Source organism: Sapajus apella, unplaced genomic scaffold (assembly GCF_009761245.1).
Source record: "Sapajus apella isolate SASKATOON/1434 unplaced genomic scaffold, GSC_monkey_1.0 scaffold37, whole genome shotgun sequence".
Classification (NCBI taxonomy): domain Eukaryota; kingdom Metazoa; phylum Chordata; class Mammalia; order Primates; family Cebidae; genus Sapajus; species Sapajus apella.
This window is the reverse complement of record NW_022436977.1, coordinates 16,187,772-16,211,199: the sequence shown is the minus strand read 5'-3', so window position 1 is coordinate 16,211,199 and position 23,428 is coordinate 16,187,772. Positions and strand designations below refer to the sequence as shown.

The 23,428-nt window shown below is 36.9% G+C and overlaps 1 protein-coding gene across 2 annotated transcripts in view; it reads right to left on the bottom strand.

The window, feature by feature from the left end:
- Positions 1 to 75: 75 nt before the first annotated feature.
- SECISBP2L (SECIS binding protein 2 like) overlaps positions 76 to 23,428 on the bottom strand; it is a 56,515-nt gene continuing 33,162 nt past the window's right edge. Inside the window, exons 12-18 of one of the 2 annotated variants that reach the window (XM_032297504.1) lie at positions 23,224 to 23,393; positions 22,286 to 22,418; positions 19,810 to 19,972; positions 11,992 to 12,212; positions 10,947 to 11,101; positions 8,073 to 8,292; positions 76 to 4,355 (exon numbers count right to left, since the gene is read on the bottom strand). In XM_032297504.1, coding sequence (XP_032153395.1) covers positions 3,673 to 4,355; positions 8,073 to 8,292; positions 10,947 to 11,101; positions 11,992 to 12,212; positions 19,810 to 19,972; positions 22,286 to 22,418; positions 23,224 to 23,393 — 1,745 coding nt within the window. In that variant the 3' untranslated portion in view covers positions 76 to 3,672. The remainder of the gene's footprint in view (positions 4,356 to 8,072; positions 8,293 to 10,946; positions 11,102 to 11,991; positions 12,213 to 19,809; positions 19,973 to 22,285; positions 22,419 to 23,223; positions 23,394 to 23,428) is intronic. The other variant, XM_032297505.1, reaches the window with a different exon arrangement.

Sequence of the window (23,428 nt, the reverse complement as noted above, 5' to 3'; positions counted from 1 at the left end):
GGATTCTTTTTTTCTGTCTTTTACATGTGGGGAAAGTCATGAATTGTTTTAAGTATCTATTCTGAAATGACAGACTTCATTTCAATGATCATTTTATTAGTACAGAAGAATCCCCACTAGTATTTACATAGTGCAAAAAAGCTGTTATTACCCCCCAAATGTGATATAACAATTATCCTTCATACAGCGAAAGATGAAAATCCCTTCATGTTATAACTCACACTGATTTTGCCAGTTTTTTATTAGAGCATTACAATTAAGACATTAATATAAACTTATGTGGTATATTTAGAAATTAAATTATAAAATAATACAAATACTTTTAAGATGTGATGTGCCAACAAAGTTTAAATTTTTATCATTAATTACGATTCAGATTTCAAGTTAGGAAAACAGTTTGATTCTGTGATGTATGTAAAGGTTGGAAAGCATGAAAGAGGAGAAAGATGTCTGTAAATAAATTATTTCACAGAAATTTTTTTAAATGAAAAAAAGATAAAGGTTTTAAATGGGTTAATGTTCTAACCTGTTGGCCCAACATACAGAAAATACATGACAAGGGTGTTTTTTTTAAACAAACAGCAGCTTTACAAACAGTAATACTTCTTTATACATATATTAAAGTAACAGTGTGTTAAGATTGAACAGTTTTATGTTAAAGAGCTGAAAATGAATGTAGCATTCACTACTCATTTGCACATTTCAATTCCCATCCCTCCCTCCTCCCCCAGCTTATTTAGAAATCAGACAAGTACATATTTGGATATTAATTTCTCATTATTTAAACTATGTGAATTCCTTTTGACTAATTCCTTTCCAAATACTGGAATCATATAAAATATCATCTCTGCAAAAACGACCTCCAGTCAAAGCCTGTAAAAACTTCTCAATGTATAACACATTATTTTTCCATGTTTAGTCAAAAGAAATATATTACATCATTTACAAACATATTTAAACCAAAAACTAACCTAATATGAACATTTGCCTTTTGAGAAGTAATCTTCACAGCAAACAAACCTACTGAAGCAGAAATCTAACTTTGGAAGTGTAATTCATATTTTAATTAATATACTTATGTACTGAAATATAAATCTATTATTATTGCCAGTAAAACCACCTCTATACATTAAGAAAAAGAATCACTATGTTTTTTTTATTTCTTGTGATGATGAACCCTTACTCTTTCCACTGAATCTCTTTATAGGTCTTCAAAGAGCCAACCATGCCCACTTCAAAAATATATAAAAACTTTCCTAATTTCCACAACTCCCCCAAAGCCTGTAATTCAATATACACAAATTCCAAAATTTATTTAAAGGAAACAAGTTATAAAGACATTATTAATATTTATTTAAGCATGCTCTCAAAATGGTAACATTTCCTTTAATAATTCTTGGGTTTGTCCTCTAGAGGTGACCTGTCTCATAAAAAGGCTATGGTCCCTTGGATTTGCTGGCAGAAGAGGTACTGCATATGTGAGAGCATTTGCCATACATATAAATAACACTTCTGAAGTCTATAGCAAAATTAAGTTACTGGTGTTCTGAAGATTTCCTCAACTTCTCTTTTGATACAAATGTCAAAAATCTAAAATGACAATTCATGTCCAGAAGAGATATAAAATATAAGAAACCTGTGAAAAGCCATCACCTCAAAGTCAAGAGTTATCTGAATCACTGACATCGAGCAAAGGAAATTTACACCATAAAAAGTACGAAAAGTTTTTAAATTCACTTTTAAGACTGTCAGTAGTTCAAAACCTCTATCATTTCTTTAAACCAACAAACACTTCCAAATGTGTAGAGACAGTAAGATCTGCCACGTATAAATCCATGATTACTATTTCAGAGGCTTCATTCCTTACCTGCTGTGTTTTTAAGTATTGGATCTTTAGTGCCTAGGAAGTCTAACTGGAGAGCAGTTTAGACAGGACAGGTAAGAATGTCCCCTTTTAGCACAATAATAAAGTTGATCGACTAACATTTTCTACACAGCAATGCTCCTAAACTTTCACAATTCACAAATACTAAATCATCAACCAAGAATCTAATCTGTCCAGTAATTAAATGCCAGCATTATAAAACATCAAAACTAGCACAGTAGTCCCAATGAGTTCAATAAAGAATCTGCCCAATTCTTCTCTCCTGCCTCTGTGAGGCAAAGCCCTATCCCATATAATCAGGGCAGGGAAAATACCCCTTCCTTCTCAGTTTTGTGCCTGCTTATGCGAGATTTTCAGCAGAAAACTGGCACAGATACACACATGCATGTGCGTGTGTGTGTTTATGAGGGGCAGTTGGGGGTGGTGGGGAGTTGGATGGAAGACAAAAAATACATAGTTTGTCATTCTTCCACCATTATATAAACCTGTAAGGTCACTAAAGTCCAGGTGGTGACTGACTAGCAAATAAAACATTTAGCTCATTAAGTTTAGTGTCTCCTAAGCAGGTATACAAACTCCTAGAGAAGGGCAGAGATAAATAATAGTGAATAGAGAATTAATACCTATGTATCTGTATACTCTAAATCATCTAATAGTTTCAGCACAATTAAAACAACTTTCTCTTATCTTCTAAAACTTCCTTGTCTAAGCCTTGATTATCAGGATACATGTCACAAGTTGTGCAAAGTTCCTTTCCCTGACCTCCTGACAGTAACTATGGTCATTGCTATGTGGAAGGTGCTCAAGGCTAGGTGCAAAATAGTTGTTTTTTAAAAGTTGAAACAGTTTTGTACTCAGGACAAGTTGGGATACTCAATCAAATCCATATCTCAAATCAAGAGGGTCCTGAACCAGAAGCATGCAAGAGAACACACCAGTATAAGACTTTGTTTCTGAAGAGTTTACATGTAAGTGCAGCAGTCATACAATCGGTTACAGTTATTCACCTGTCAAAATGCGCCTAACTTTGTGTAAATAGGTCTATGTACAAGAGCATTCCTGAGGTAAGTAAGAAGCAAATATGAGACAGAGCCTGAAAGGTTCTATCATGGGTGACTGTTCACTATTATAGGCGGTATCTATCACTTTCCAAAAATGAGGCTAGCTAGCTATAATCTATCATGGTGGCTCTACTGCTAGCCTAAGTTTTGAAGGCTCTGTTTCAGCCCATCCCAACACTAATTAATTACAATGACCAGTGACTTCTGACATAAACATTTGTGGACCACATAAAAGTTGCATCAGTTTTTTAACATACAACACTGGTGGACTTATTTACCCTCAGCCTTTTATCTAGTTTTCTGACTCCACCCCAGTTCTTTTTTAAAGAAGCCCAAACAACTTTTTGGTCAAATTAGAGTAAAGGTGGTGGAGTCCTGAAGCCAACACTGATAACTGCTTCTATACTTAGAACCTTGTTCTTTTAACTTTCAAAATGACTTTAAGCATTTGAAATTTATTTTCTTTAAGATTTGGTCTTATCATTACTTCCTATTACAAAATAAGTTGAAACAGATCTGAATTTTCCACACAGTTCTTAGACACTTAGATGCTAATTAAAAGCTAAGCTACAGATCATAACAAAACAAGTAAAAGCTACAAAAATATTTGTTGGGAATTAAATACGTATATTAAATACTGGACAGTGCAAAATGTTGAGATGAAGCATGAAAGATAATGGCTGCAACCCTTCCACAGCTGGAGATAGAGAGCCGACATTTCCTGAGTTACACAGTTTGGGTTGTGTAATTAGAATCAGAGTGCTCTTTGTTGAGTGAGCTGCAGTTGCTGGACTTCTGCTGCCCAGGACTGGCCTGCTGATCAGCAGTCCACGCCTCACTGTCCATCCCTGGCTCCAGCACCTCAGGTGCCTCTGCTTCCTCCTCTCCACTTTGCTCTACATGGTCTTCCTCAGAACCATTAAGGGTTTTTCCAAGCTGAAGGGTTTCCATAGTTCTCTGGGTCTCTGACACCCAAGACTCAATTCTACTGTTGAGCTGCACTTCTACAGATATGGGTTCATGAGTATAATCTTCCTCCTCCTCCTCATCTTCATCATCTTCTTCTTCAAGCATGCCAGGTACAAGAGTGCTGGTGGTGCTGGTGATGGAGGAATTCAAAAGATCTCGGCAACTGCCATCCAAAGAGCCAGTCTCTGTACTCTGCTGTGAGGCCCATTCCAGGTCATCTGGCTTCACTTCCTCTTTATCGCTTGCTGTGGATTTCCCAGCACTTGTAGCTGAGGTAGTACTGCCTGTAGCCACTAAGGACGGCTGCTTACCAACAGTGGGTGTGTCAAATGGAAGTTTACTGGGTTTTTCAGAAGTGCTGTGCTTACAGGATACCTCTTTCTCATTTTCTGATGTTTCTAGTCCATCTGAAGTTTCCACCATGTTTCTCCAATTTGTTTCTACAAATATCAAGCAGATTTTTTAAAAGCCAGAATATTGTTTCAAAGTCATACAACTCTTAAACCCCCAAATAAGAAAGATTGGCTTAGAAACTGACTGGAAAAACTGCAAATTTAGTTTATTTAGTACTAGTTTAAATGGGTGTGTGCGTGCGTGCGTGCGTGCGTGTGTGTGTGTTGTGTTTCAGATGGGGTCTTGCTCTGTCATTTAGGCTGGAATGGAGTAGCGTGATCTTGGCTCACTGCAGCCTTGACTTCCTGGGCTCAAGCTATCCTCCTACCTCGAGCTTCCAAAATGCTGGGATTACAGGTGTGAGCCACTATGCCCAACCTAATTTAAATGTTACAAAGGGGAAATAATTCCCAAAAATGTACATTCAAGATAAACAGGGAGGTAGAAATAAGCATATTAATGCTTCAGAATGCAAGAGATCTTATACCAGCAGGAGTTCACTGGTATTTGTAAATTAAATCCATATATACATGAAAATCAATGAACTGCCTAACTTTTTTGTAGCCTGAAGGTGTACTGGGCTCAAGGACCCAAAACTCAAGAGATAGAGGAGCCAAGATGTCCAGCAACAATAGTTCTGATTTCACGTGTTTGTACCGTGATCGCTCAGCAAGTTACTTATCTTTGGCCTGTAATGGAACATGTGTTTCCAATTATAAGCAAAGAATCCATCCATGCATTTCTAACATTTGTGAAAGGTTGTTTTTTGATAGCTTGGCCTACAAGGTAATTTTGGAAGGCAAAAAAAGTATTATACACTATAGTGGTGACAATCTAAATTATTTCTCATGATAGGAAATCAGTTGAAGGCAAAAAAAGTACCAAGAATCAGTAAAGTAGAGCTCTCCCACCCCTTTTTTTTTTCAATATTTTAAGAAAATAAAAATTGTATCATACTGATATTACAGCTACTTTCTGCAGTTTATACATATAATCTTATCAAGTTGTAACAAACCTATTCACATTATGTTCAATATGGTTACCATCTATCGATTATGTATTGATACAGAACATATTTTGGGCACTTCAAGTCAGGATACATTGTTTGGGAAAAAATATCTTTCCTGAAGCTAACTTTAGTGTAGAATGAGTCCTTTTGACTCTCATTCTAGCTCATGGAAAAAAAAACAAAAAAAAACACCCCCTCCTATAATCTCATTCTCAGCTAATGACATTATTTATACAATCTCAAAGCAGAAGAAATCTTATAGCAGCCCTTGGTCCTATTTTTCTCTAATATTATATCCCTTTAGTCCACTGAATTCATCACTACACCATGCCACTTGCAGCTCAAAAACTACTAAATCTGGTTACTACTGCCATAGCTTAGACCTTCTTTTTCTTGACGTTCATTTGTAATATCTTCCTAACCGGTTTTATGAATTGATTATATCATTGTCTAACAGGCTTTTTATCAACCTAGGATAGAATCCAAAATCTTTGGTGAGGCACAGCAAAACCCTTCATGATCTGGCCCTATTGCATTCTGACCCTGGACAATGGGCCACACACTCCATGCTCAGTGTCATTTAAATTGTCACTGTTCCCTAAAGTTGAAACATAAGCTATACTCTTTCTGCAGAAGAAGTGCTTTCCTCCTTTCCCCTTCAGACTCCTATTCATCTTGATGCCACTCTTAAATGTCTTTGTGAAGTCTTTCATGATTCCTGAGAGAGGCAATCGCTAACCTGAACTTCCACAGTACTTTTTACATATACAGTTCAAAAGCTCTTGTTCTGTGTTTGCTGTTTCACGTCCCTCATCCCTCCTCACTTCCACTCCAGCTCATCTCAGTGTCCCTATGACTGGCATATAGTAAGTGCTGGAAAAAACAAAAAACAGTCTGCTAAGTAAAAATTTTCCCACATTAATTATGAAACAAAAACCTGACAGACATAAAATTTTTAAAATTTTAGATGCACATTTACATTTCCTTTCAACAGTTTTTTTCTAAAGAGAAATTCAAGATCCCAAGATTAATTGATTACACCTAAAACCTTTAGGCAGAGTACAGAAAAACCAACACTTCAATCTTTGAACACTTTAAATCTGGTGCTTTTTGAAAACATCACCCTCAATCTCTGAGACTTTGTTTTTATACTCCTTGTGTTTATATGTGCCCATATGAATATTATTTGTCACTCTGTCATCTGCCCAAACACATAGCTTTATAGGTTTATCTTATGGCTTGCCTCTGAGATGTGGCATTTCACTATACAGAGAGGATTGCTCTCATTTACAATGTTAGCATTTTGTCTTTATCTTCTTTTTTTGAGACGGAGTTTCACTCATGTTACCCAGGCTGGAGTGCAATGGCGCGATCTCGGCTCACCACAACCTCCACCTCCTGGGTTCAGGCAATTCTCCTGCCTCAACCTCCTGAGTAGCTGGGATTACAGGCACGCGCCACCATGCCCAGCTAATTTTTTGTATTTTTAGTAGAGACGGGGTTTCACCATGTTGACCAGGATGGTCTCGATCTCTTGACCTCGTGATCCACCCGCCTCGGCCTCCCAAAGTGCTGGGATCACAGGCTTGAGCCACCGCGCCCGGCCTGTCTTTATCTTCTTAATTTTCAACTAATATATCACTTCTGCAAAAGAAACATGTCTGCTTCTAAATCAGTATCACCTATCCCTGGCCAGCAGTTCCCTAAGGGCTCACAACAACTTGTTAATTGGCCCTGCCCTGGAGCTTTATGTTTTGAAAGCATTCGAAACATCTAACTATAATCACAGACAGGCCAGGAAGGGGAATGTGGGAAGAAAATGAGGACTGGTTTTTTTCTTTACATGTTAAGTTTTAGGTGGCAACAATCTATCTGATAACCTTCCAGACTGATTAAAAAGAGAAAAGAAAAATAAAACAAACAAAGGGCCAAATGAAAGAAGTTGACTATACTATTTAAAATTAAAAAAAAACAAAACAAAACAAAACAAAAACCAAGCCACATAGGGAAAACAAATCATAAACTAGACCAAGAAAGAGAACTTAAGAGCTAAAGGTATTATAGAAATAAGGCAAAAAAAAAAAAAAAAAAAAAAAAAACTATTGAGATGTAGACTTCAGTAAATAATGTTAAACATTAAATACTATTTTTTAGTCTGTATCTCTTTTTGACTGCAGTCAGATTTAACTAAAGGCAAATATTATGTCTAGGTTTTACAGGCTTAGAAGTGAATAGTATGCAAGTCTTCAGTTTACTTTGCAAATACAACATGAAAATTTTTTTCTTTTTTTTTTTTTTTTCCAAGACTAGTCAAGTACAGCAGTGAGAAGGGAGGAAAGAGCAGAACAAAGAGACTGATCTATAACTGACAGTGAACAATTAAGATAACTCACTACCTACAGACCAGCCCTTAGGAAACGTAAAATTTTAATACTACTTGAGCATAAGGTATTGGAAAAAAACCTTTCTAGTATTTACTTAGCGATAGGTGACAAATACGGTGTGTTTTGGTTTTTAAAGCCCCCGAGGCTTATTTAAAGATTTGGAACTGTGATTAAATTCCAGGGTCTCATAAGAAGTCTCGGTCCCAAATATTCTCCTGATTTTTAATGAACATGTTTACTGCAATGTTTTAAACCAATTTTCGAGCAACATTTGAAAAATCAAGAATAAAGATAAAAATAAAAGCTGGAATAGAAAGTCACTTAAATCATCTCATGGTTTAAGTCATTTAAAATAGTATTCAACAACTTACCATATTCCTTTTCATTTACTTCAGAGATAGGTTCAGAAATAACACTGCAGAAAGAAATGGCACTTGCTGCAGAGGGATTCCGAGAATGTCCCATGTGGTGTGGTACCTTCTTCACATTCTTTAAGGCTTCCTCAGCCTGCTCCTGTTCCATTGCTGCAACCATGTCTTTATATGCTTTCCTGGCTTCCTCAGTGAGTTCTACTAACTTGTTAAACAGGCTCTGAAATGAAAGAGTATTTGGATTGGTCCATTTTTTGTTACACTTTTTATTCCTATTATGGGTAATAAATACCTCTACTGTTTGTTTCAGGGTCAGATATATTTTCAATGAGGACAAAATCCAAATAGTATGCAAAACCACAGGACCTTATGAAATTACTCTATAACTTACCTTTACTGTTTATTTAATTCTCACAAGTCTGAGGAAATTTGTTGATTCCAACACTTGCCACTAAATGTGATATAGTAAAAGTTTTTACTATATTCAACAAATGCACTCATCCTTTAGTGTCTGCCATGACAGAGGGTACAAAGATGACTGAACATCAACTCTACTTTAAAGGAACCTTCTATGTGGTTGGAAAAAGATGACAAGGGACATCTATAATCTAAGGCATAATACCTTAAATGCCTTGAGAGGTATAAAGTGTTATGGCTTTTAGATGACACATCAACTCTAAACTGCTGGGCATCACTGAGGAAGTCATGAAGGGAAGAGGACATGAGCATTGGCCTTGAAAAAGGTGTAATTTTGAGGGGTGAAATCAGGGCCTTCAAAGCCAAATATGAAAAACCATTAATAAAACTACAGACATAAGAAGTGTCAGGCTTGTCAGGGGAGCAGTAAAGAATTTTATCTGGGTTAGAATATAAGGGAATGAGTGTATTCTGAGTGATGTTCAGGAATGTAGAAGAAGATGGCAGTATATTCACATTTAGTAAGATGGCAAAATTCATATAGCATTAAAGTTCTGATTCAATAACTATGATACCTAATGATGTCCAAAGATTCAAGTTTCCAAAGCCACCAGAAGGCCAATATATACAACAATGACTTTTAGTTATGTTGTAATTCTATAGCATCTCACTTCTGTCAAATGTCCAATTTAATATCACAATGCGACATACCCACAACATTAAGAATTTCAAAGAATTAAACATAACCTGGACATTTAAAAAAATCTGTTTAATTTTATAGTAAATATAACCCTTGAGATGAAAGCATGGCAAAAAGTGCTACATTGCTGTAGAATAATATGTTCTTTGAAAATTTATCTCAAGAAGGAAAAATATAATATAAGAAGCATCCTTTATCCAGCTACACTATAAATTGTTTAAAATAGAAGGTATAATATAGGATGCTGCTAATTGTACTGCTACTTGAAGAGCGGTGGGTGTTACCTACTAGTAGTATAAAAAAAAATAGATTCAGGATTTATTATTTATTTTAAAAAGGACAGATTCTGTTAAAAACAAAAAACAACAGCCCTATGTGGTTACATGTAACAGGCTTGACAAATATTTGCGGTGTTTAACAAACCATGCATTGAAGTGAAAACAAAATCTACAAACGGTTATGTAAGTTTAACACTGGTTTTACAATATAAAGGGAAGAAAAATTGTTAGGAATAAGGAAAGAGAAGAAACACTGAAGAGAGATGCTAGGATCAAGGAATAAAAGGCTTGAATGTGACGGTAAAGATTGGAAGCTTAATTCAAAGAGTAGTTGTATCAGATGGTAAAAGTAACAGGTGCACTACCATTCACTGTGAACACATATACTTGATAATATACCAAGCTGGTCTGGAACTCCTGGCCTCAAGTGCTCCTCCCACCTTAGCCTCCCGAGCTACTGGGCTAACAGGCATGAGCCACTGTGAAATCCTCATGTACAGTTTAGCATGGTGGGCAGACATACATCTGTTTCACAATTCATTCAACAAACATTTATTCCCTGTTTATACTCAAGTAATGTGAAAGGTGTCAAGAATACAAAGACAAGGGAAGGGGCCTGCCACCAAGAAATTCACAGTTAAAGGAAAAGAAATGTACATAACCTACAGCAAGGCATTGTGCTATGCTAAACATGAGAAAAGCATGGACTATTGTGGGAGCACAAATATCAGTTACATGCTCATAGAGCAGGTGGGTAGAGAGACAATTTCATGAGTGGTGGGAAAGAAACAGAATTGATGGGGGAATGTAGGATATGCAAACATGGTGACTGGATACACACACAAAAACTGTGCTTGGAAAAAGATAGTCTGTCAATAATATCACAAAGTATTTTAGAATCAACTTGGTAAAAAACAGTCTTAAACACCACATTTGATGAGCATTTCTCTAAATTAATAACCATTATATTATCAGCTCCTATAGATAAAGATCTATATTAGCAGATTGCTAAAAAAATATGATGGTTGGATAGTATCATGGGTACAACTATTGTAAAAACTGGTTTAGAAATTTCATTTTCTAAAGGAAAATCCATTCCAATTAAATAATTATTTTGTCTTCTTGATTCCTTGTAGCACAAAATATACCCATCATAGAGACTAAAGAAATTACATCAGATCATCTTTAGCAGCAGTAAAATAAATTACCAAGTATTAGGCAGTTCAGTCCAGAAGAAAAAAACACTTTGGTAGAAACAGAAACTAAAACCTTTTCAAAATGCTTTAGGATTCACCTACATAAATCTTTTCCACTACTAAAAAAGGAAATGTTAATACTCAAAAAATTTCCACTCATTCTGTGCAGGTTGTCAGCTCACTCCCTCAAATGCTTAAACATACACTGGCATATGTCAATTGAAAAATGTGCTATCTGGGGCATGTGCTGGAGAGCAAGAGAGTGTGTCTTCTAAATTCTTACCTCAGCACCAAAGTAGTTGAAGATTCCCACTACACTAACAGGAACAAGCTTGTTCACACAGCGTCCTAGAGCTTTCCTTCCAAGGGCAAACACAAAAGGAATTTCTTGTTCCCGTGCCATGGCTATAACATTATAGAGAGCCTCATCCAGACCACCTGAGAAAATCAACACATGCAGAGGCTATAATTTAGTAATTTCCAAATGGAGCTAACCACACACCTGATAGCTGAAGCATAAAACATCACAGCAAATGTATCTATGAACACTTGTAGGATTTTGCTATTACACGCATTGTTCTATTTGATTTTATACTATATATGGAAGTATATATGTATTTTCTTTCTCTCCTATTAAATTTTAAATTCCTCACACCCAGTATTTTTCTTCCTCCATAGAGATTAGCATAGCAAGACTCGAACTGCAATTCAACAAACACTTATTATAAAGAAATTAATTAAAATAGTTAATAGTGGCTGACTCGCAAATCTTTCAGCTCTAAAACCTCTCGCAATGCAAGGAGACAGATTATACATTACTGGTCTCACTGGTATTCCTCGCCATGCATATGCCTACTACACTCCTTGCTCTCTGTCTACTACAGTCACCTAAACTTGCCCATCAAAAAGGACAAATAAGGATGCATGACGCAGTTCAAAGTACTTGTGTGTTGGCTTGCCTAAGCGCCTCTATGTGAAACTGCTGGTTTCTGAGACACAAATCGCCACTATAAAATTTTAAAAACAGAATATACTGGCAGAAAGAATGCATTCTGGCTCGTCGTCCATCTGATCACAACAAAGGAGGCAGCTGGTGGGCCCAACTGAAATCTTTCACTGGTGTTCATACATAAGAATTTTATTTACAATCCAATCTCAATTTTACCACTTAATTTCAGGTACTGAAAGAGTGCAGTTCATTTTCTCATGCTCCAAAATTCTGTTTTATACCTCAACTCTGCTGAGAAAGACATATGGCTTCTACTTTATAGTCACTGTATATCCTAAAACTATACTGTCAAAACACTTCAAAAGCAAAAAGCACACACCTTTTGACTGGATTTTTTCACAATTTGGAGAAATTATAACACACTTGATCTTATTTAACTTCATATGTTTGGTAACTTCTCTTAGACCCATAACAAGTCGTCTCCTTGCTTTTGCTCTTACAGGATCTTTTTGGTAGATGCGTTCCTGGAAACTGACAAGCTCTTGGAGAAGAAGAGTCACACATTCATCAATCTCTTTACAAAGAACCTGATTACAATACCTGTAAAGAAAACCAAAATAGATAACTCCATCCTAATTTTTCCCCTATAGTTATAAAACTACATTATGAAAATATCTCTAAGTATCTCTAAATATATTCAGTAAGAAGTTTTCTTGAAAAGTCTTTTAAGTAAGTGTTTAAAACTTCTTAAATCCTTCAATTACAAAAACAGAGGAGTGATACAGATATTCCTTGTTCCTGCATTTCAAATAGATTTCATTCAGGTAAACATTTTAAAGTATTCAATAAATGTTTGGTTTTATTATGATATTAGTTTTATTCATCACTTTATCCCCATCACCTAGAAAAAAGCATATCTTAAGCAATCAGTAAATATCTGATAAATTAATGAATATATTTGTTGTCTTCCACACTGTATTTTTTTTTATTATGCTTTAAGTTCTGGGATACATGTGCAGAATGTGCAGATTTATTACATAGGTATACACGTGCCATGGTGGTTTCCTGCACCCATCAATCTGTCATCTACATTAGGTATATCTCCTAATGCTATCCCTCCCCTACCCCGCTACCTCTGACATGCCCCAGTGTATGATGTTCCCCTTTCTGTGTCCATGTATTCTCATTGCTCAACTCCCACTTATAAGTGAGAAAACACAGTGTTTGGTTTTCTGTTCCTGTGTTAGTTTGCTGAGAATGATGGTTTCCTGCTTTATCCATGTCCCTGCAAAGGACATGAACTCATCATTTTTATGGCTGCATAGTATTCCACGGTGTATATGTGCCACATTTTCTTTATCTAGTCTATCATTGATGGGCATTTGGGTTAGTTCTAAGTCTTTGCTATTGTGAATAGTGGTGCAGTAAACATATGTGTGCATGTGTCTTTATAGCAGAATGATTTATAATTCTTTGGGTATATATCCAGTAATGAGATTACTGGGTCAAATGGTACTTCTGCCTTTAGATCCCTGAGGAATTGCCACACTGTCTTCTACAATGGTTGACCTAATTTACCCTCCCACCAACAGTGTAAAAGTGTTCCTATTTCTCCACATCCTCTCCAGCATCTGTTGTTTTCTGACGTTTTCATGATTGCCATTCTAACTGTCACGAGACGGTATCTCATTGTGGTTTTGATTTGCATTTCTCTAATGACCAGTGATGATGAGCTTTTTTTCGTACGTTTGTTGGCCACATAAATGTCTTCTTTTGAGAAGTGTCTGTTCACATCCTTTGCCCACTTTTTGATGGGGTTTTTTTCCTGTAAATTTAAGTTCCTTGTAGATTTTGGATATTAGCCCTTTGTCAGATGGAAAGATTGCAAAAATTTTCTCCCATTCTGTAGATTGCCTATTCATTCTGATGATAGTTTCTCCTGCTGTGCAGAAGCTCTTTAGTTTAATTAGATCACATTGTCAATTCTGGTTTTGTTGCCATTGCTTTTGGTGTTCTAGTCCTGAAGTCTGCCCATGCCTATGTACTAAATGTTATTGCCTAGGTCTTCTAGGGTTTTTATGGTTTTAAGTCTTTAATCCATCTTGAGTTAATTTTTGTATAAGGTGTAAGGAAGAGGTCCAGATTCAGTTTTCTGCATATGGCTAGACAGTTTTTCCAACTCCATTTATTAAATAGGGAATCCTTCCACATTGCTTGTTTTTGTCTGTCAGGTTTGTCAAAGATCAGATGATTGTACAAGTGTGGCATTATTTCTGAGGCCGCTGTTCTGTTTCATTGGTCTACATATCTGTTTTGGTACCAGTACCATGCTCTTGTGGTTACTGTAGCTTTGTAGTATAGTTTGAAGTCAGGTAGCGTGATGCCTCTAGCTTTATTCTTTTTGCTTAGGATTGTCTTGGCTATATGGGCTCTTTTTTGGTACCACATAACATTTAAAGTAGTTTTTTTCTAATTCTGTGAAGAAAGTCAATGGTAGCTGGATGGGGATAGCATTGAATCTATAAATTACTTTGGGCAGTATGGCCATTTTCACAATATTGATTCTTCCTATCCATGAGCATGGAATGTTTTTACATTTGTTTGCGTCCCCTTTTATTTCCTTGAGCAGTGGTTTGTAGCTCTCCTCGAAGAGGTCCTTCAAATCCCTTGTAAGTTGTATTCCTAGGCATTTTATTCTCTTTGTAGCAACTGTGAATAGCAGTTCACTCATGATTTGGCTCTGTTTGTCTAATTGCTGTATAGGAATGCTTGTTATTTTTGCACATTGATTTTGTATCCTGACTTTGCTGAAGTCGCTTACCAGTTTAAGGAGATTTTGGGCTGAGATGATGGGGTCTTCTAAGTATACAATCATGATGTCATCTGCAAAAAAGACAACTTGACTTCCTCTCTTCATATTTGAATACCCTTTCTTTCTTTTGCATGATTGCCCTGGCCAGAACTTCCAATACTATGTTGAACAGGAGGGGTGAAAGAGGGCATCCTTATCTTGTGCTGATTTTGAAAAGGAATGTTTCCAGCTTTTGCTCATTCAGTATGATATTGGCTGTGGGTTGTCATAAATAGCTCTTATTATTTTGAGATATGTTCCATCAATACCTAGTTTATTGAGAATTTTTAGCACAAAAGGGTGTTAAATTTTATTGAAGGCCTTTTCTGCATCTATTGAGATAATCATGTGGTTTTTGTTTTTGTTTCTGTTTATGTGATGGGTTACATTTATTGATTTGTGTATGTTGAACCAGCCTTGCATCTCAGGGATGAAACTGACTTGACCATAATGGATAAGCTTTTTGATGTGCTGTTAGATTTACTTTGCCAGTATTTTATTGAGGATTTTCACAGTGATGTTCATGAGGGATAATGGCCTGAAACTTTCCTATTCTGTTGTGTCTCTGCCAGGTTTTTGTGTCAGGATGATGTTGGCCTCATAAAATGAGTTAGGAGGGTGTCCCTCTTTTTCTATTGTTTGGAATAGTTTCAGTAAGAAAGGTACCAGCTCCTCTTTGTACTTGGTAGAATTTGGCTGTGAATCCATCTGGTTCTGGGCTTTTTTTGGTTGGTAGGCTATTACTACCTCAGTTTCAGAACTTGTTATTGGGTTAATTCAGGGATTCGACTTCTTCCTAGTTTAGTCTTGGGAGAATGCATGTGTCTAGTATGTTGTGTCTTTGTTCTCATTGGTTTCAAACAAATTATTTATTTCTGCCTTAATTGCATTATTTACCCAGTAGTCACTGAAGAGTGGGTTGTTCAGTTTCCATGTAGTTGGGCAGTTTTGAGTATGTTTCTTAATCTTGAGTTCTAATTTGATTGTGCTGTGGTCTGAGAGACTGTTATATCTGTTCTGTTGCATTTGCTGAGGAGTATTTTATTTCCAATTATGTGGTCAGTTTTAGAATAAGTGCAATATGGTGCTGAGAATAATGTATGTTCTACTGATTTGGGGTGAAGAGTTCTGTAGATGTCTATTAAGTCTGCCTGGTCCAGAGGTGAGTGAGTTCAAGTCCTGAATATCCTTGTTACTTTTCTGTCTCATTGATCTAATATTGATAGTGGGGTGTTAAAAGCTCCCATTATTATTGTATGGGCGTCTAAGTCTTTTGTAGGTCTCTAAGAACTTGCTTTATGAATCTGGATGCTCCTCTATTGGGTGCATATATATTTAGGACAGATAGCTCTTCTTGTTGCATTGATCCCTTTACCATTAGGTAATGCTCTTCTTTGTCTTTATCTTGTTGGTTTAAAGTCTGTTTTATCAGAGACTAGGATTGCAACCCCTGCTTTTTTTTTTTTTTTTTTTTTTTCTATCTACTTGGTAAATCTTCCACCGTCCCTTTTTTTGAGCCTATGTGTGTCTTTGCACATGGGATGGGTCTCCTGAATATAGCACACTGATGGGTCTTGACTCTTTGTTCAATTTGCCAGTCTATGTCTTTTAATTGGGGCATTTAGACTGATTACAGTTAAGGTTAATATTGGTAAGTGTGAATTTGATCCTGTCATGATGATGCTAGCTGGTTATTTTGCCCTTTAGTTGATGCAGTTTCTTCATAGTGTCAATGGTCTTTAGAATTTGGTATGTTTTTGCAGTGGCTGGTACTGGCTTTTCCTTTCCATGATTAGTGCTTCCTTCAGGAGTTCTTGTAAGGCAGTCCTGGTGGTGACAAAATCAGCATTTGCTTGTCTGTAAAGGATTTTATTTCGCCTTCACTTATGAAGCTTACTTTGGCTGGATATGAAATTCTGGATTGAAAATTTTTTTAAGAATGATGAATACTACCCTCTACTCTCTTCTGGCTTGTTGGGTTTCTGCAGAGAGATCTGTTGTTAGTCTGATGGGCTTCCCTTTGTGGGTAACCCAACCTTTCACTCTGGCTGCCCTTAACATTTTTTCCTTCATTTCAACCTTGGTGAATCTGATGATTATGTGTCTTGGGGTTGCTCTTCTTGTGGAGTATCTTTTTGGTGTTCTCTGTATTTCCTGAATTTGAATGTTGGCCTGTCTTGCTAGGTTGGGGAAGTTCTCCTCGATAATATCCTGAAGTGTTTTCCAACTTGGTTCCATTTTCTGCATCACTTTGAGGTACACCAATCAAATATAAGTTTGGTCTTTTCATATAGTCTCATATTTCTTGGAGGCTATGTTCCTTCCTTTTCATTCTTTTTTCTCTAATCTGGTCTTCATGATTTATTTCATTAAGCTGATCTTCAATCTCTGATATCCTTTCTTCCACTTAATCAATTTGGCTATTAATACCTTTGTATGATTCGTGAAGTTTTCAAGCTGTATTTTTTAGCTCCATCAGGTCACTTATGTTCTTCTCTAAACTGGTTATTCTAGTTAGCAATTCCTCTAGCCTTTTTTCAATGTTCTTAGCTTCCTTGCATTGGGTTAGAACATGCTCCTTTATCTCAAAGGAGTTTGTTACTACCCACCTTCTGAAGCCTCCTTCTGTCAATTTGTCAAACTCATCCTCCATCCAGTTTTGTTCCCTTGCTGGTGACAAGTTCTGATCCTTTGGAGGAGAAGAGGCATTTTGGTTTTTGGAATTCTCAGCCTTTTTGTGCTGGATTTTCCTCATCTTTCTGGATTTATCTACTTTTGGTCTTTGCTTTTGGTGACCTTCAGATGGGGTTTTTCTGTGGACATCCCTTTTGTTGATGTTATTCCTTTCTGTTTGTTAGTTTTGCTTCTAACAGTCCCCTCTGCTGCATATCATCTGGACTTTGCTGGAGGTCCACTCTAGGCCTTATTTGCCTGGGTATCACCAGCAGAGGCTGCAGAACAACAAAGATTGCTGCCTGTTCCTTCCTCTGGAAGTTTCGTCCCAGAAAGGTACCCATCAGATGCCAGCTGGAGCTCTCCTATATGAGGTGTCTGTTGATTCCTGCTGGGAGATGTCTCCCATTCGGGAGGCACAGGGGTCAGGGATCCACTTGAGGAGGCAGTGTGTCCCTTAGCAGAGCTCAAGTGCTTTGCTGGGAAATACACTGCTCTTTTCAGAGCCAACAGGCAGCAATGTTTAAGTCTGCTGAAGCTGTGGCCACAGCTGCCCATTCCCCCAGCTGCTCTCTCCCACGGAGATGGGAGTTTTATCTATAAGCCCCTGACTAGGGCTGCTGCCTTTCTTTCAGAGATGCCCTGCCCAGAAAGGAGCAATCTAGAGAGGCAGTCTGGCTATGGCAGCTTCGCCCAGCTCGAATCAAATAGATTTTATCTAAAGGACAGGTTAACCTAAGGTAAGGACTAACATAACTGCTAATTATTAAACTTCTAAGAATATAAACCAAATGACAGCCTGCTATTAGATAAACACAATGACTCTGGTAAAGAAATAATAAAGATGCTTCTAGTAGGAAAGAAATACAATTTCTACATGAATGTCCTGTTACCAACAATTCCTCCTCTGAGCTTGAATAGATTTCTGGGCCCTGGCTTTCTCAGTCATAAAAGTAAGGAGCTAGGTAAAATGGCCTCAAAGATCCTTAAAGCTCCAAAAATTTATGGCTATGGAGGATGAACTCAGTAATTAAACTGAAGCCAAAATCAAAGAGGTTGTGAGGTAAAAATCACATGCCTTTACATCAGGCAAAGCAAATGAATAGGGCTCTCTGTGAGATTATATATTACTATAATGTGAGAAACAGAAAGTCAGTGTGAGGCCACTACAGTACTTAATTCGTGGAATAAAGAAGTCATCTACAACCGGGCATGGTGGCTCATATCTGTAATCCGAGCACTTTGGGAGGCTGAGGCAGACAGATCACCTGAGGTCGGGAATTAAAGACCAGCCTGACCCATATGGAGAAACCCTGTCTCTACTAAAAATACAAAATCAGCCAGGTGTGGTAGTACATGCTTATAATCCCAGCTACTCAGGAGGCTGAGGAAGGAGAGTCACTTGGACCTAGGAGGCAGAGGTTGCAGTAAGCTGAGATCACACCACCGCACTCCAACCTGGGCAACAAGAGCGAAACTCTGTCTCAAAAAATGTCATCTAAGTATATACTTCTCATATATACTCTTTCCATCTTTTCTAGTAATCATCCCTCATGTCCACCATAAGCAGGCACTTAATAGGGAGAATTGGTGTCATTTCTTATCTATGAATAACAAAGGCAAGCAAATTTCTACTTTCAAATTATATAGGGGCAAAAAGTTTATCAGGGGAATTTTTTGTGTTTCTGTGGAAAATGCTTAAATAAGTACAACACTACTTCAGAATATAAAAATGGGGAAATATGCCTTAGGAGGTTGAGGATTCTTTAAAGAAAAAAAAATGGGGACATTAAGGAATGTTTAACTGTCAAAGTATGCAAAATTGAAAAATGCAAAGACTAGAACATCCCAAAATGCAATATTTTTCATTCTTTTTTCCTTCAAACTGTTCATGTCCTACATATGAAACATTTTATCCCCCAAGTGTTTCATTTGATCCACATCTGTGATTTGACATTCAATTAACTCAACTTTCCAAAGCTAGGCAAGAAGTAATTTGCCAAAAACAATAGTATAAGGAAAGGGAACAGAATAAACCAATGTAATTTGGACTTACATAGATTATACTTTCACCCTGGGATTCTTTCATATTTCATTTTTAAATATCAAAAATGAAATTAATTCATCAACATAAATGTTAAAATCTTAAAATCCCTCACAGCAATAACTGTTAATAGCAATTCACAGATGGGGTATCATATTCTGTAATCCCTCAGTTATCTCAATTTGAGAACTGAGAATTACCTGTACAACTAGCATTATGTAAAAGGCTCATTTCATATATTACGGTCTTAGATACCTGTTATTAATTGGTTAGAGTCATCTTTTGAAGGGCCAATAATATAAACAAGAAAGCAAAAGCATTTGGAGGAGGCAAACGCATAGTACAACATTTAATATATAAGAAGCTAAGAGTCTAGATTTCTAGAATAGAAATACTATCCAATATAAAGAGAATACACTTACTGTCAAATCACTCTCACGTGAATACTGAAAGCTGACAGAAGGCAAGGCTTTACATAATAATAAACCCAGCTGTTAAACAAAATCTGAAAAAGGGTAAAGATCTCTGGTGTTTTATCTGCATGACTGAGTAACAATGACAATACTAAATTCAGAACTATAATCAAGATCCTTAAACTATTCAACCTCATTAATGAGTATAAAACTTACTCTCTAAATCTTTTGCTGTGGATTTTGGTTATTGTTGAAGATGCCATTGGACTGCCTATTCCAGAACTAGCAGGAGAGCCTTGTGACACAGGTGTCATACAGTATGGAGAGTTCTGGCTTGCTGGAGAGAGCGAAGTATCACTGGGCATGCTCAGTCCAGTATCTGTGGAGACGCAGAGTGAAGGGAAAAAATTTAGAAACTTCAAATCCTGAAAAGCTCCACACTGATCAACACAATTTAGAATGGCCGTTGTCTTTCGGGCCTTTTCCAAATTTTCCAGAAGCTAATAAGGTGGGCATTTTTCTATCTGGTCTTCCTTTGTGGCATTTTTCTTATCACAAATAAACATGTTCCATACACTACAGAAATGAAATTCTCCTATTGTCTGTTGAAGTATACTCTTACCCAGGTGTATGCCTGTGGTCCCAGCTACTAGGGAGGGTGGGGCAAGAGAATCACTTGAACCCAAGAGTTTGAGGTTAGCCTGAGAAACACTGCGAGACTTCCAGCTCTTTAAAAAAAAAAACAAAAAACTCTCTCTCTCTCTCTCAAAAGTCAAGCATAGCCCAGAATTCTCCACAGAAATGAGGAAGAATACACATTATCTAAACATGTATTCCTAGAGAATTTAAATTAAAGAACAAAAAGCTGCACCTTCTAGACCAGGCGTGGTGGCTCATGCTCGTAATCCCAGCACTTTGGGAGGCCAAGGCAGAAGACCACTTGAGGTCCAGGGTTCCAGACCAGCCTGGCCAACATGTTGAAACCCCATCTCTACTAAAAATACAAAAAAAATTAGCTGTGAATGGTGGCACATGCCTGTAGTTCCAGCTACTCGAGAGGCTGAGGCAGGAGAACCGTTTGAACCCGAGAAGGGGAGGTTACAGAAGACCGAGATCGTGCCACTGCACTTCAGCCTGGGCAACAGAGACTCTGTCTCAAAAAAAAAAAAAAAAAAATTGACGCCTCTTTCCAAATCGTATTACCCATTTCTTCATTTCTATTTTTCCACCTATTACTGAGAGATCTTTTTTTTTTAAAACAATCTAAAACTTCCCATTATTGGTGGCAATGACAAATTCTACCTCACCCTCTCCACACCACTTCTGATTCTCCAGGCACCACCCCACTTTCTCTCTTATTTGGTCATTGCTTCTGTGTTCAGGGAGCAAGATTATAAGATGCCATTTCTTGACTCTATTGTCTCCTTCATTTTGTTACTGCTTCTTTCCTAAACAGCTAAACTCAGGAAATGAGTTCATATTTGTATATCTAGTCCATTAATTAGCAAAGTCACATATGTATTTTTTTTTTTTTTAAATACAGGGTCTCACGACCTCAGCTCACTGCAGCCTTGACCTCCTGGGCTCAACCAATCTTCCCACTTTAGTCCCCCAAGTGGCTTGGACTATAGGTGTGAGCCACCATGCCTAGCTAATTTTTGTATTTTTTTGTAGAGACAGGGTTTTGCCTTGTTGCCCAGGCTAGTCACGAACTCCTGAGCTCAGTGATCTGCCCATCTTGGATTCCCAAAGTGTTAGGCCTACAGGTGTGAGCCTCTGTGCCCAGCCCACATGTATCTTCTTACCTTCCTACTGGACTGCAAGGTCTTCAACAGCAGGACGTGCCTACTATCTATCTTTAGTAACATTCCCCAACGTCCTTGCTGCCACTCTAGCTACTAAACTATATGTAGTAGCATTCAGTAAACATTTGCTGAATGAATGGATGGATGGCTATACCTAAAAACATGGGGGATCATTAAACTGAGAAAAGAAGAGAATCCCAAACAACTATGTCCCCAGTGAACAATCCTTAGAAGTAAACTCATTTTTCTAAAAACAACGAAACATTGCTGCTTAATCTATGTGTAAACCAGATTTAAATGTGTTGCAAAAAGTTGGGCAATAAAGATATACTAACAGAAAAATCTTTCTTCTATGGTGGTATAAATATTAGTAGATACCTGTGGTTTTGCTGAGTTACCAACTGGAATTTATGTGTTGCTACTTACTGTATGACACTGAATCTTATTGACCAGCTAGATTCTGGTTTGCAATTCCATTCATTGTGGCATATGTATTAATTCCATGAAAGCAAGAAAATCAACAAAAATTACTCAATGAAAAATAGTCCTAGAAAGAAAGATAGCCAACTGTGTTCTGGACATAAAAGAAGACAAAATGAAAATGCTTGTGTCCTTTCCAGAGATCTTATACATTGGTGAGATCTTAATTTTGAGGGTTCATTTCAAATTCAGGATTTAAGCCTCAAAAACATCATAGACCTAGTATATAATACCTGTTCCCTTCTCTTTAACCATCTCCCTACAAAAGCATTTTTAAAAGAAACTACTCTAAAAAAAGATTTACATAGCACATCTTCCACTCAGGAGCATAACTAGTAACAGCTTACATATCTATTAAAATATTTCAGACCAATTCATGAGAGGAAGAGAAAGGGGGACCTCCTTACCTTCCTGGGAAACAATTTCCTGTGGCAAATCATCAATGAAATGTAAGTGCATTTCTGTTGGTTCCTCGGATCCCAAAAGATTGTGGTCCACAGTTAAGCGCCCCTTCTTTTCCTCTCTTTCTTTTAAAATAACCTAAAGGCATTATACCAGTCTTAAATTACTTATGATTCTTCAACTGTGTACAAACGATGACAATATACATTATAACACAGGTACAGTAGTTCATTTAAACGTGAACACGAGAAGTTTAGCTGCCTGGCAAAAATGCAAATGTAATTTCAGACACTATAAAGTGAAGGAAGTACCTCATACAAAATAAAGGGACACAATTGCATTACAGAATACACAGCTATCAAACCATATCTGATTCTTTAAATTCTGGGTGACAAACCACAGTTTCAAAAAAAAAAAAAAAAAAAAAAAAAAACTGGGTAAATTAAAAAGTTTGAAACCCAAGTCATACAGTTTACATTTGATTGACAGTTTACAGTTTTCAATTATTTGGACATGAATTATCTCATTTTGAGCCTCTTAATTAACAATACTGAGTTAAATCACAAATGATCTCCAATTTATAGATGAGAAAGGTAAGAGTAAAAAGGTTGCCTAAAACGATATATGTAGCAAGCACTGAAGTTAGTACTGAAATCCACGGCTTCTGATTTCTGGAGTCTAACATTTTGGGATACTAAATATTTAACTGTTTTTTCTTTTTTTTAACCTTTTGAACGAATTCATTTTCCAGGGCCCTGCTCTACATGGAAAGACAGCCATGACAATGATTATATCCTGAGCTTCAAATTCACTCGTTATCAAGATTCATGCACATGAATACTTCTCACAACAATCTGTTAACTAAGACACAACCACTTTTACAAAACAGATTAAAATCCTTATTCATCCTATAAAATAAATATCCCACCAGATTTTGGTTTACCTTTTTAAGTGCTGTGGGTCGTTTTAGTTTTGCAATTTCCTTCTCTTTTCCTTTCTTTGCTTTAGAGGAAGCAATGTCCACAGAATTAAAGGTTGTCAAACAGGGCTGACTTTTGGTTAAAGGTTTTCTGTTAGTGGAGTCTTTAGTGTGAAAAGAAGCTGCAGTAACCACTAAAAACAAATAGGAACATTAGTTTCACTATTAG